Source organism: Cyprinodon tularosa, unplaced genomic scaffold (assembly GCF_016077235.1).
Source record: "Cyprinodon tularosa strain WSP-4 unplaced genomic scaffold, ASM1607723v1 ctg1089, whole genome shotgun sequence".
Classification (NCBI taxonomy): domain Eukaryota; kingdom Metazoa; phylum Chordata; class Actinopteri; order Cyprinodontiformes; family Cyprinodontidae; genus Cyprinodon; species Cyprinodon tularosa.
Window position 1 is genome coordinate 107,455 of NW_024037881.1, and position 13,402 is coordinate 120,856.

General features: G+C 42.2%; 1 protein-coding gene across 7 annotated transcripts in view; it reads left to right on the plus strand.

The window, feature by feature from the left end:
* The window catches only part of arhgef11 (Rho guanine nucleotide exchange factor (GEF) 11), a 43,886-nt gene that overhangs the window by 24,553 nt on the left and 5,931 nt on the right, over window positions 1-13,402 (plus strand). For 5 of the 7 annotated variants that reach the window (XM_038292625.1, XM_038292635.1, XM_038292664.1 and 2 more), the window contains 19 exons: window positions 744-866; window positions 1,262-1,285; window positions 1,406-1,532; window positions 4,304-4,397; window positions 5,224-5,253; window positions 5,419-5,551; window positions 5,626-5,829; window positions 5,984-6,031; window positions 6,248-6,396; window positions 6,475-6,615; window positions 9,418-9,494; window positions 9,938-10,063; window positions 11,907-12,024; window positions 12,108-12,256; window positions 12,340-12,415; window positions 12,491-12,673; window positions 12,763-12,844; window positions 12,967-13,035; window positions 13,204-13,244. In XM_038292625.1, coding sequence (XP_038148553.1) covers window positions 744-866; window positions 1,262-1,285; window positions 1,406-1,532; window positions 4,304-4,397; window positions 5,224-5,253; window positions 5,419-5,551; window positions 5,626-5,829; window positions 5,984-6,031; window positions 6,248-6,396; window positions 6,475-6,615; window positions 9,418-9,494; window positions 9,938-10,063; window positions 11,907-12,024; window positions 12,108-12,256; window positions 12,340-12,415; window positions 12,491-12,673; window positions 12,763-12,844; window positions 12,967-13,035; window positions 13,204-13,244 — 1,994 coding nt within the window. The remainder of the gene's footprint in view (window positions 1-743; window positions 867-1,261; window positions 1,286-1,405; window positions 1,533-4,303; window positions 4,398-5,223; window positions 5,254-5,418; window positions 5,552-5,625; window positions 5,830-5,983; window positions 6,032-6,247; window positions 6,397-6,474; window positions 6,616-9,417; window positions 9,495-9,937; window positions 10,064-11,906; window positions 12,025-12,107; window positions 12,257-12,339; window positions 12,416-12,490; window positions 12,674-12,762; window positions 12,845-12,966; window positions 13,036-13,203; window positions 13,245-13,402) is intronic. The other 2 variants (XM_038292650.1, XM_038292674.1) reach the window with 1 other exon arrangement.

The following is a 13,402-nucleotide window of genomic DNA, read 5'->3' on the forward strand; positions in this document are numbered from 1 at the left end:
GTTTTAAAGGAAAAACCCACAAAACCAGATGTTTCTGTGATTCTATCTATGCTGCAATGATCACTAAAATAATTAATATATTTTAAATATTTTACTTGATAAAGTTAAACACTGTAACCTACTTACAATATAAACCTTAAAAGTTTAGAGCGTCTGCTTTCACACATGATGCTCTCTCTGGCCTCTGCTGCTGCTGAGGTAAACAAGGCCAGAATATATGATGTAAATCATAATCGTTTTAAAAAATCTTAAAGGAAAGATTTAAGGTTTACAAAACCAGGGAATAATAATCTTATAAAGGAGAGGATATTCTATGTGTAATTCTCAAAAATGGAGATCATCTAAAATATATTTGCTCAATAAAGAAAACTCCTCTGAAGATGCTTCAGTGGTTTTTATAACAGGCTCTTTAATTTCACATAGAAATTCATTTAAAAAGAGTAAAACAAATAGAACTTTAAATTCAAGCAGGTAAATTAGATCATATCTCATTAGAATGAATATTGCTGCCCTTAAAAATAGATAATTAGATTTTAAACACTAAAAATAAGATGATAGAGGTTTTTATTTAATCATTATGTGAGATGTAAATCATTCCTTACCCGCAGAAAGAATAATATAAGGGAAAATAACCTGATTTTTTTTACATTAGGTTAATTTCTTTTTTCCATGTTTAGTTAGTTTTTTCCTTGTAAATAACGGCTAAGTTTAGTTTAACTGTGACTGGTTTACTGCTTCTTCAGGAACAAGCAGATGATGGGTCTGGGATCTCTGTTTGGGGAGGGAGACCTGGCGCTGCTGGACGGGGACCCTCAGAAGGAGAGGCAGGTGGTGGACAGACAGGTCACCGCTCTCTGGGAGATACTGTGAGTCACTTCCTGGTTTTTAGTTTTTCCTGCCTTCATGAACCAAATTCTAACTTAATAATGAGGAGAAATCAGGGATCCTTCCTTTAAAGACAGACTTTCTTTCTTTCTGGAGGAAATGAAACCCAGCAGTGTCTCCTCCTGCTCAGGTCTTTAGAGTCCAATAAAATAGTTAATTACGAAGCGGCAGAAGGCGCTTGGCCGAAGCGATGATAACAAAGGTCGTTGCTGCAGATCTAAAGCTAGAAAAACATGTGACATTTATTCTTCTGGCTCCACACACCCCGTCAGATCCTCGTCACATGACTCAGACGGCAGGGCTGCTGTTTGTTGGAGATGTAACTAAAGTTCTATAAGATATTCAGCAACATTTTCTGTTTCTCTCTCTGTTCCAGATCAAAGCATGAAGAGGAAAGGAGGTAAGACAAATTTAACACGTAAAGCGTGCAGACGTGATCGCGGACTCGTGTTGTTTTGTTGTTGCCGTCTCGTTTCGTCTCCTCGCCGTGGTTGATTCTGTCTCCTCCTCTTGGCCGCAGCTCTCCTCTGGCCTCAGCCGTCGTCCTCTACCTGCGTCACTCCGGCATCAAGCTCAGAGACTCCAAGGTCTTCCCCGGCCTGAGCACAGAGAAGGAGAAGTGGCTGCCGTTTTTAAAATCCAAAAAGGTAAAGATCCCAGAGCGTCTGCTGGTAAAACGGCTTTCCGCCTCTGCTGCACATTTCATTCATCTTTAACCACATAAAAACACTTTTTATAGGAAGGATCTAAATCCGCCCCCGACTTAAATTGATGTTTTCATTTTAAAAGCTTTAAACTGCTGCTGTTTATCACTCTAAGCTGTTTGAGTGTCGCTGAACTCTGCTCTCAGTCAGCAGGCCGCTGAATGGAGGCTAGAGAGCCGCTCAGTTTGCCTTTAATGGGGGAGATTACTGTCTGGATATGAACCTTTGTAGGTAGAGAGGAAACCAGCAGAGCTGGGAGGATGTTTCTGAGGTTCTGATAGGAATCTCATCTAAGCTGGTTGGATTTTTATTTAAGAGAAAAAAAGAACAGTTCTTTTTTTGCCTGCTATGAACATTTACATCAACAGCAAAGATGATATTGGTGTATAAGGAAGGAAGTCCCTGTAAAAAGTTAACGTTTGATTTAAAAGGTGAAAAATTCACTGAGTTTGGATTTTAGATTTTCAATTTCTTAGATTAGTAGCACAGATTAACATTACTTAAGGGCTGGTTATTCTCTCGCAGCAGTTTGTTGCAGATATTTTTGATTTATGCCCAATATTGAAGCATGGTCTGCTCTATGTTATTCCACGCCACAACGCAAGACGGACAATCAGGAACTAGCTGTGGTTCTAAATACGCCCGAGGCGGTAAGGAAGTGGAAACAATGTAAGGGGCAAGTTTGTGCGACAACGGAGGGATATTAGGGGGAAAAGTATCGGGGATCCAGGTGGAAAAACACTCTCAGCGTTCTCGCGCACCTCGCTCTTCTAGCTGGTCCATCTTCGCGAGTCGTTTTCCACAATGGAGGTCATACAAACTAAACAAGCCTGTAAGGTACCAAACAGAAAATATGCATAGTGTAGAGCGGATGTAGATTTGATCAATCAGAAACCTGCTGTCTGCGGCACTGTCTGTAGTCAACCACAATTTTGGAGAGGTGCAGCAGAGTGTCTGTGGAAGGGGCGTGTGTCGCGTTCACTGTGACGCACGCAGACGACCTGTTTCTGAGTATTAACTGTCAGAGGGGCAGCATTATTTTGATTTATTCATATATATATATAAACTAGTGTTGCACCAATGCCATTTTTTGGCCCAGATACCTGGCTGTGTAGTATTGGCCAATAAAGATACCATGTGTTTGAAATTGATTTGTGTGTGTATGAAGCGGGAAAAAGACTAAAGCGGGAGCAGCAAAAACGCGTCTGCTGCTTCCTTTTTGCTGCTTGTACAAGTTTAGTGGTGACGAGCGGCTGAAGCAGCTTTGCTGCTCCGGTTGAGCGGTGAAAAGTGTGTCTGACGCATGTTGGGCGGAGCTACTCTATCCTGTCTTTGACCTGCAGCTATATTTGCTGTGATCAGTGGGAATAAAGTAGTTTTAATATTTTTTTAAGTGGGAAAATCCACCTGAAAACTTAATCATTGCCGTCAGTTCATTCAGATTATCATCCTGCCTTCCAATATTATTTCTGTCGGAGGCGCTCAGACCCCCACATACCGACGGTGCACTGTCAGTAGGATCCCATTCTACAGCAGCCTATGGAGCGATCACCTCCTCGCCGCGGCGGCTGGAAGGCGGTTTTCATGTACGTAATCCAAACTGCAGACATCAGGATAATAAAAGCGAACATGTTTTGTCGGCAGGTTTCAGCATTTTAAGTTAATTTATGCGTCAATAAACTGTTTCAGAGGAGTGATCATAGCGCTCTGCATCATCAGCGATGTGTCTGTCTACCTGCCAGCTCCCAGATCAGCTTCTCTGATTGGTTGATGCGGCGCGTAAAGCAGCAAAAGTTCAATTGTTCTATCTCGAGCAGCAACGAGTTTGCAGCGTGGCGCTCGTCAGATGCTTAAATGCTCCCGACGCGCTGCTTCAGCTGCTCATAACGCGCTGCGGGACATTTTGCTGCGCCTTGACGCGAGTCAACCATTGACTTTGCATGTAAACTCGCTGCTCCTGCTGCGTTGGGTGTGTACACAGCATAATACAAGGTGAATCCAGTAGAACCTTTTATTGCCTACCTGGAATAAATGACAATAGTTGACTAAACTTTTGGCTCTCTAAATGGTATCAGTGCTCTATTTGTTGGTATTCGCTGATACAGATACCACCATTTTAGTACTGGATCAGGGCCCCGCCTGATATCGGTATCGGTGCAACACTAGTTGTAACATTATGGTGCTGTGGGGTTAGCATTAATAGCTAGCTTTTATTTAGATCTACCGATGCGTCAACCAGCGCACATTTTTCACCACGATTAGCAGCTTTTCTCTTTTTTTAGCGACGGTTGATATGTGCATAGTTACACTGACTCATCAGTTAGGATGTTCCTAACATTTTTAAGCGCTTTGGAAGGAAAACTAACCGTTCATGTCAAAGTTTCCACTTTAGATCTCCTGTTTCCTGAGGCCAGTTAAGCTCTGCTGGTTACAAAACCAGTCTGGATGATTCTTTCTTTATAAAACTAACAAATGCAGCATGAAGGGCGGAACTGGATATTCTGCTGTTTTCAGTCTTTCTATGGTGGTTTTCAGTTTTTTTTTTTTTTTCTCACATGAAGGAGAAACTTATAAAGGCAGGATTTTCTGGCATTTAAATGTTTTAAGGAGACGTTTGAGGCGTTCTGATGTAAAAGGGGAAATTTTATTGTCAGTATGAGAAAAAGAAAAAAGACAAAATGTGTTTGATGTTTCTTTGTTTTTGTCCTCTGCAGCCAAGCAGCGTTAAGAAAGAGAAAGATGGAGAAAGCAAAACAAGGAACCCCATCCTGAAGTACATCGGCAAACCCAGGAGCACATCCCAGTCCAGTAAAGACACACACACACACACACACACACACACACACACACACACATATATTATCCTTTCTGTTGTCTTTAAGTGTTTATGGCTGAGAGAGATTCTAAAAATTACAACCAAACATTGAATGAAAATGTCAAACCTGATGTTAGATTTAATTCATGCAGAAAAAATTTCTATTATCGTTACTGTTAAGATAAAGTTTGTTTTTCTAAACCTGGAAGTATTTTCACACATCAGATTTAGCAGGTGAAGTAAAAGTGCAGCACCCGTCTTTCAGCCAGCTGACCTCCAGTCCGCAGCCACATATGCGCTGAAAAAACGATCTAGAAATAAATAAACATTTCTTAAATTAAGGGTATTTTCCCTTAATTTGAGTTGGTCAATGAAATGATTTGCCAGTGAAATTAGTATTTTTACTCTTAAAATCAGATAATTAGATAAAATGCACTTGAAATAAGACAATGCAATTGTGTTTTCTTATTTTAAATGTAAATTGTCTTGCTCCGTTTGAAAAGTGTTTCACTTACCTCCTCAATCCAAGAACAAATTCACTTATTTTAAGAAAAATTGACTTATCTAGATTTCAATTTTTTCCAGTGTGTTGATGTTTGCTGTATTATGCTCTAAGCATGTTGTATCCTAGTAACGGTTGCCAGGTCACAGCTCCCTCTGTCTGTCTCTTCACCTCCAATCATGTTGTTTTGATTTTTGCCTGCGTCAATCATGTCGTCCTTTTCTTTTAAAATGGTTTTTAATTTAAGGGTCTTCAAATCTCATCACTCATAATTCGATTCTTTCTTTTTGGCTTGTTTTTTTGTTTTTTTTTTTTAGCATTCCACATCCCGTTGTCACCCACAGAAGGTATTTTATTGTTTCCTCTTTTTTTTATTTAATCCAATTTCTTTAATTTTTCAAATCCATTAAAGTTCAACCGTTAATCTCAGATTGTCCCTTTCTAAAAATCTTCTCTCTAGTTGATCTGTGTTGTTGTTTTTCTTGTCCCGCTGATGACTGCTGTGTTCGCAGTGCGTTCTGGCAGCGTGAGGAACATCATTCAGCAGTTTGAGAACCACACAGACCTTCCAGGAGAGGACGAGGGGGATGCTGCGGACCCCCAGAGGCTGTCCTCCAGCAGCCTGGGAGAGGAAGACATGGACAGGTGAAGCCGCTCGTCCGTCCCGTCCTTCCTGCCCCTGAAGCAGGACATTAACGTCTCCCTGGTTTCTCCCACAGTCCTAAGGTCGCAGTGCGTCCCAGACGCAGCGGCTCGTTAAAAGCTCAGGGAGAGGACCGCCGGCGGGGCGCCGTCCCCGGCGGGGACTCAGTGCCTCGCTCTCGAAGCGACGTGGACATGGAGGACTGCGAGGAGAGGGAGCAGCCTGGCCTGCCGCTGCTCCATCACAGCGCCTCGTCATCCGTATCCAGCAGCTCGGCTCGGTGAGGATCCGTCAGTCTGAACCCTGCTGGGGTTTTATTTCCTGATCAGCTCAGACTGCAGGCGCCACGTTCAGCCTCACAGCCGCTCTCTTTCCGCTCCTGAGGTTTAGCGTCTCTCCTCACGCCGTGTCTATTTCCGCTCTCCTACACTCAGGTCTCTAGAGAACCCTACACCCCCATACACCCCCCGGTCCAGGCGCAGGTGAGTCCCCCCCCATCATCCTCGCTCAGGATGAATGAAAATCACAGAAGATAAGGAAATAGAGACAGAGAATTAAATGGGGATTTGGTTTATTTATTCTGTCTTTAAGCAGCTTTTTGTTTCACTTTTTAATCTGAATTTAAAAATGTCAATAATTTTTTTTTTTCCTGTTTGTGTCTTCATCCTGGCTCTCATCTCTACATGTTACTCCATCAGGAGTGTGGACTCCCAGCAGGCCCTGCTTCCGGACGGTGCGTTGCTGGAGGACGAGGTGTGTGACGGTCAGAACTGGAGGGACACGGTTGCTCCTGAGCTCCTGGCAACTCTCAGCCCCAAGGAGGTGGAGCGGCAGGCCGTCATCTACGGTACGGCTCACTTTTAGCGAGATCTAAGGCTAAACTTTGAGGCGTCTTTCATTTATGAGTTTCCTCTGTGCCATTCAGAGCTCTTCACCACCGAGGTGTCCCACCTGCGGACCTTACGGGTTCTGGATAAGGTGTTCTACCGCAAGCTGAAATCCGTGCTGAACCCGGAGGAGCTGGCCTGCATCTTCCCAAACCTGCCGCAGGTTTACGAACTCCACGGTCAGTCTGGCTGGCAGCGTGTTGTACATTGTTGTTCATTTTTAGACGTGCAGTGTGAGCAGATACATTACCGTTCAAAAGTTTGGGGTCACATTGAAATGTCCTTATTTTTGAAGGAAAATCACCGTACTTTTCAATGAAGATAACTTTAAAGGAATAGTACACCCAAAACATGATTAGCCTTCATTTTCTACTCACCCCCATGCTGAACAAAACTCTGGAGTACTTTTTTGATATCTCAAATGCATCTGGAGATCTGGGAGGCTTCTTGCTGTCTGCTGACATTCAAATAATGGAGGTCTATGGCGCCCGAGACAGAAAGGTCCATAAAAGTCCACAAAAACGTGTCAATATTCCTCCATACTGCTCGTCCAATGTAATCCAAGTGTCCTGAGTGGGTAGCATCCAGAATTTACTCGAAACGAAGTCATTTAGAACGTTTTAGAGCCTAAACAGTAGTGTATAGGATTTCCTAATAGCGCCCCCATGCGCGCTCACGATTCTACGGAAGCCGGCAGACCAAACCGGAAGAACGTGCGCATTCAGCGTCTGCTCTGCCGATAATGCAAGCGTAGAAGAAGAAATGTGCTGTTTACCTGTGCAAAGAAAGAAACAACGAAAGAAAAATGTCTGAGGACTTCAGTGTTGAGGAAGAGCATGAGTTCTTTGCCGAGCTGAATGCGCTGGTTTGGTCTGCCGGCTTCCGTAGAATCGTGAGCGCGCATGGGGGCGCTATTAGGAAATCCTATACACTACTGTTTAGGCTCTAAAACGTTCTAAATGACTTCGTTTCGAGTAAATTCTGGATGCTACCCACTCAGGACACTTGGATTACATTGGACGAGCAGTATGGAGGAATATTGACACGTTTTTGTGGACTTTTATGGACCTTTCTGTCTCGGGCACCATAGACCTCCATTATTTGAATGTCAGCAGACAGCAAGAAGCCTCCCAGATCTCCAGATGCATTTGAGATATCAAAAAAGTACTCCAGAGTTTTGTTCAGCATGGGGGTGAGTAGAAAATGAAGGCTAATCATGTTTTGGGTGTACTATTCCTTTAAACTAGTCTTAACTTTAAAGAAATACACTATATGCATTGCTAATTTGTTAAATGACTATTCTAGCTGTTCTTAAAAAATGAAGGCTATTCCATGCGAGAAATTGCTAAGAAATTGAAGATTTCCTACAACGGTGTACTACTCCCTTCAGAGGACAGCACAAACAGGCTCTAACCAGAGTAGAAAAAGAAGTGGGAGGCCGCGTTGCACAACTGAGCAAGAAGATAAGTACATTAGAGTCTCTAGTTTGAGAAACAGACGCCTTACAGGTCCCTAACTGGCATCTTCATTAAATAGTACCCGCAGTAGCCTGTTTTGTAGCTTCTGTGACAAGCTAAACTGTTTTCAGATGTGTGAACATGATTGCACAAGGGTTTTCTAATCATCAATTAGCCTTCTGAGCCAATGAGCAAACACATTGTACCATTAGAACACTGGAGTGATAGTTGCTGGAAATGGGCCTCTATACACCTATGTAGATATCGCACCAAAAACCAGACATTTGCAGCTAGAATAGTCATTTACCACATTAGCAATGCATAGAGTGTATTTCTTTAAAGTTAAGACTAGTTTAAAGTTATCTTCATTGAAAAGTACAGTGCTTTCCTTCAAAAATAAGGACATTTCAATTAGATTAGATGAGCTTTATTGATCTCACAGCGGAGAAATTCACTTGTCACATATTGGCATGGTAATAAAAGAATGTGCAAACAAGGAGGAAAAAGGTGCATTAAGAAGAATAAACTATATATATATATATATATATATATATATATATATATATATATATATATATATATATATATATATATGTATATACAGTATATCCATGTATATACAGTATATCCATGTATATACAGTATATCAAGATAAATAAGGGTTAAGGTGCCAGTGTACATGTATCGCACACAATGAAAGACAAAATAAAAAAATACAAGGTATTTGTGACCCCAAACTTTTGAACGGTAGTGTAGATCACATCAGAGCATCTGGCGGCAGTGTGAGAACATATATAGTGAGCTGTTAACTCTGACTATACCACGAAACTGCAGGGTTTTGTTGTACAGTGTGAGCTATAGCTGCGTGCAACGATTGAAAAAAATCACACAGTGCGTGCCTGGCTTTATTTAATGAATGAATTAAATAATTCAGTTAAAGGTCTGCACATCTAAAAACAGTGAGAACTAATCCGCACTCTGTTTGTTTGTGGTTCAACACGTCGGATGTGATGGTTTCTTGTTTTTGATAAAGGAAAAATATGATTTTAAAACTATTTTTGAAAATGGCCACCTTCAGTTGGCTATAAAATAGGTTTTAAGCTGAAAAATTGTGCTTTTCAGACAATTTAACAAAGATAAAATATATCATTTGTTATTGAAATTACCAGCGGAATAAACACTATTCCAGAAAAAAGGAAAACCCCAGCAGGATGAATGATCCCACCATGTTTGCATGAGAAAATGTAAAACCATGCAAGTAAAATTGATCTGAGAAAGTAAAGAACAACCTGATGAAAGGCAGCCAGCGATCCATCAGTGTTTAGATGATGTGAGGAAAATCTTTGTTTCTGCTCGTAATGAATAAATCACAGAAACATTTAGCCTTCAGTAGAGCTTCACTGCAGGAAGGCTGTCTGGAATCAGCGGCTCTGCAGCATCGTCTGTGTTGATGCTTCCACCACTGATGGGGAATTATACCTGTACATTCTGGCTGATCTATTTCTGTGATTGACTTGTTTGCAGCGAGTCTTTGTGAGGAGATGAAGACGAGGAGAGAGAGTCCCATCGTTCAGGACATCGGAGACGTGTTGCTGGCCAAGGTGAGCCAGCTGAGCTGTTTCTCTAAACGCTAATGGAGCCTAAATCAGGGCTGCAGCTAATGATTATTTTGTTAATTGATTACTCTGTTGATTAGCGTTTTCAATTAATTGATTAATCAGATAGCAAAAGGTTCCTTAAAGAAGATTTTTTTTTACAGAATTAAACCAGGTGAGACTAAAACGTTTCCCCTTGGTGATTGTTTCAGTAATCGATTAATCCAATTATTGTTTCAGCCTTAAAATAGATTCAGTATTTCTGTGACAAACGTTCCATGTGGGTAAATTACAGGCTGAGTGTTCAGAAAAGGATAATTGTTAGAAAACTGCCGTGCATTCCCATTGTTAAGTAAGGTGGAGGGTGAATAATCCTCTGGGCCTTTTTCTTCTTTAAAGGCCGTCGTCCATCGTTAACTTTGAAACTGCGGTTTTTCTGTTTTTTTCAGGTCGAAGGTGCAGCCGGACACGAGTTTCAGGAACAGGTGTCGCAGCTGTGCTGCCAGCAGACTCAGGCTCTGGAGCTCATCAAGAACAAAAAACGGAAAGAGTCGCGCTTTGCTCAAATCATCCAGGTCAGCGTCCCTCAAACTCTGCACCGTCTGAATTAATGACATGTTAGCGAGTTCAGACATCCTATATTAGCCCAGCTCCTATTAGCATATCTGAATGCATTGATTTTATTTCTATTTCAACCTGTAAGGTGTATGGTGTGCATCTTTGGCATAAAACTTTATTTGTTTTTTGTATTTTTACATATATTAGACACTTATGCTGCATTCACACAACAAGCAGCAGAAGATGCAAAAACAGGCGTGCTGCTTCATTTTTGATGCTTGTACAAGTTTAGTTCTGCTTGCAGCTGAAGCATCTTTGCTGCTCTAGCTGCGCGGTGGAAAAGCAGGTGTGATGCTCGTTGGGTGGAGCTACTCTATCATTTCTTTGCCTGTAACAATGGCAGCTATATTTGCTTTGATCAGTGGGTAATAAAAGTAGTTTTAATGTTTTTAAGTGAGAAAGTCATCCAGATTACAATCCTAGCTTCAAATAATATTTCGCTATTGTGGCCGCTCAGACCTCCGTACACCGGCGGTGCGCTTTCACTAGGAATCCTGTTCAATAGCCTCTGGCCCGGTCACCTTTGTGCGGTTTTCCGCTACTGTTCACGGCGGCTGGAAGGGGTTTTTCACGTACATAACCCAAACTGCAGGCACCAGGATAATAAAATCAAACATATTTTGCTGGCAGGTTGTAAGTTAAAATCATAGGGAAATCATATTGAAATGTCAAATCATTCTGGCTTAAAAATGTAAATAAATGTACTCTTTATCAGACCATATTGTCCCAAAATTTAGAAAATTTCTATTTAAAAAACAAATCCTGTCTTTAAATCTGTGGGGGTTTTTTGTAATCTTATGCTGGTCAGTTAGTTATACGTCAGCTTGTGCACTTAAATTCAGCCATTCATACATCAACGTTCATCTGTCAATCAGATTTTTTCGGTCATAGCATCTTGATTCATATGTCGCAGCTAATATACGCAACGGTTGAAATCAGAATAATTTCCTTTCCCATTGAGTTCCGTCCCAGTGTTCACGGGAATGGACGTCTGTGTCTTCAGCAGGCGTAGAGCTAACAGAACTGGCAGCGTTGCGAGGCAAGGGCTCGAAGATGTACGGCTGTAAGCCTTCTACACCAAACCAAGCTTCTGCTGCCCTGGCGTCCTCTTCCACAACAACTTCATCCCCGCTTTCCTCCTCTAAATAAAAAATGTATGACGGAGGAGACTCATCCACGACCTCTGACACTTCACTCTTGTAAAGTCGTGCACCACTTGGGAGAAACAGTTGGAACGGCCATTTCCCTACGACTTTAATCAACAGTTTCAGTGATCACAGAGATCTACAGCAGCAGTGTCTGTCTCTCCTCCAGCTCCCAGATTAGCTTCTCTGATTGGTTGATGTGGCGTGTCGAGCAGAAAAAGTTTAATTTTTTTACTCCAGCAGCTGCTGCGTTCGCAGCAGGTCGTGTTCATCAGATGCTCAGAAGCTCATGAGAATTTTCATAAGCTGCTCAGACGCGCTTCTAGACTTTTTGCTGCGCCAAGATGCGCGTCAACCGTTGACTTTGCATGTAAACTAGCTGCTTCTGCTGCCTCTGCTGCTTGTGAACGTAGCATTAGACAAACTTTATCATCATTTTGTACACACAGGATGTATAAAAAAACAGATTTTGTTCAGTACGTTCTCAAGACATTTCCATTTCTTAAAGTGCAGCAGTGATAAAATGTATTCTATGTAATATTATCTTATTAGTTTTTCTTTATCCTATAAAGTTAATATTTCTTGACTGGTTATAAATGAAAAGCATAATAACGTAGAAGCTTTGCGTCTTTTTGACGTAATGTTTCCAAATCAGGAGTGCGAGGCGAGTCCTCAGTGTCGTAGGCTGCAGCTGAAAGACCTGCTGGTGTCTGAGATGCAGAGACTCACCAAATACCCTCTGCTGCTCGACAAGATCATCAAACACACAAAGGGTGAGCAAGACGCTCTCTAAGCGACGCCGTTTCCATGGAAACAATCTGATTTACAAAGAAACCTGCTGCCGTTTCTCCTGCAGCCGGGTCGTCGGACCTCCCGTCGCTTCAGCGCGCCCAGGCCTGTTTCCGTGGGATACTGAAGGCGGTCAACGAGGACGTGAGGGAGACGGAGCACCGGCAGCGCCTCAGTCAGTACCAGCGCCGACTGGATGCCGCACCTCAGTTCAAGGTGGGACAGAAGGCCTTCATTCAGCCTGGCAACGGCGTTCTGTCACCAGATATTTCTGACAACTTCGCCTCTCTGTCGTTTAGAGTCTGGACCTCACCGCCAAGACGATGATCCACGAAGGTCCGCTCATCTGGAAGATAAACAAAGACAAGCAGATAGGTGGGTTTTCCTGACGGCGATCAGCGCAGCGCCGCCTCGTCAGACCTGCTAACCCCTCCTGTGCTCCTCCTACAGAGATCCAGGCGCTGCTGCTGACAGACTGCCTGCTCCTCCTCCAGAAAGGCCCGGATGATCGGCTGCAGCTGCGCTATCCGTCCCGCTGGTTGGGAGGAGGAGGCGGGGGCAGCATAGACAACAAGACCTCATTCAGCCCTCTGGTGAAGCTGGACTCTCTGATCGTCCGCTCTGTAGCTACAGGTACGCTGCAGGAGGAGTTGGACCAAATTAGATGAACGTCTCGTTCATTTTTTTTATCAAATACCTGCTTTTGTTTGTTTTGGTCCCAGATAAAAAAGCTCTGTACATCATCAGCACCACGGAGACACAGATCTATGAGCTGGTGGCAGCTTCTCCATCTGAGAAAGACACGTAAGCTGGTTCCTTTGACTCTTTCAGATCACAGACCAGCTTCCTTCTTCTTTTCTTTAAAAATTAACTTTTTCTTCACTGTATCTGAATGAGTTTCTGACTTTTTGCTGTTTGCTTCACAGCTGGATAGATTTACTTGAAAAGACGACCAGTGGTTTGAAAGAGAGCAATCACAGATCACTTCCTGTTCCGTGAGTATTTCTCCTGTTCAGAATCAGGTTGTGATTAAATGTTTGCTGTCACTGAAAATATCTTTAATTACTGTAGGTTTGGCAGTTACTTTCTAATGCTACATTTTTAAAGCACAGCTCTATGAAATAATTGATTATGTTTTTTTTTTGTTTGGTTGTTTTTTTTAGTTCTCCTGGTTCAAACAGAAGTTCACCAGTTTTAACTGAAGGTAAAAAAAAACACTGATCTGTTTTGCTCAAGAAAAGAATCCAGAGAAACTTTTTTTTTTTTTTTTCACTGTTTAAAGAGGAATATGAAGTTGTTTTTTTGGTTTTTATTAAAGTTAAGAAAAAAGTGATCTGAAAGGGGAAAATAATTTTGAAAATA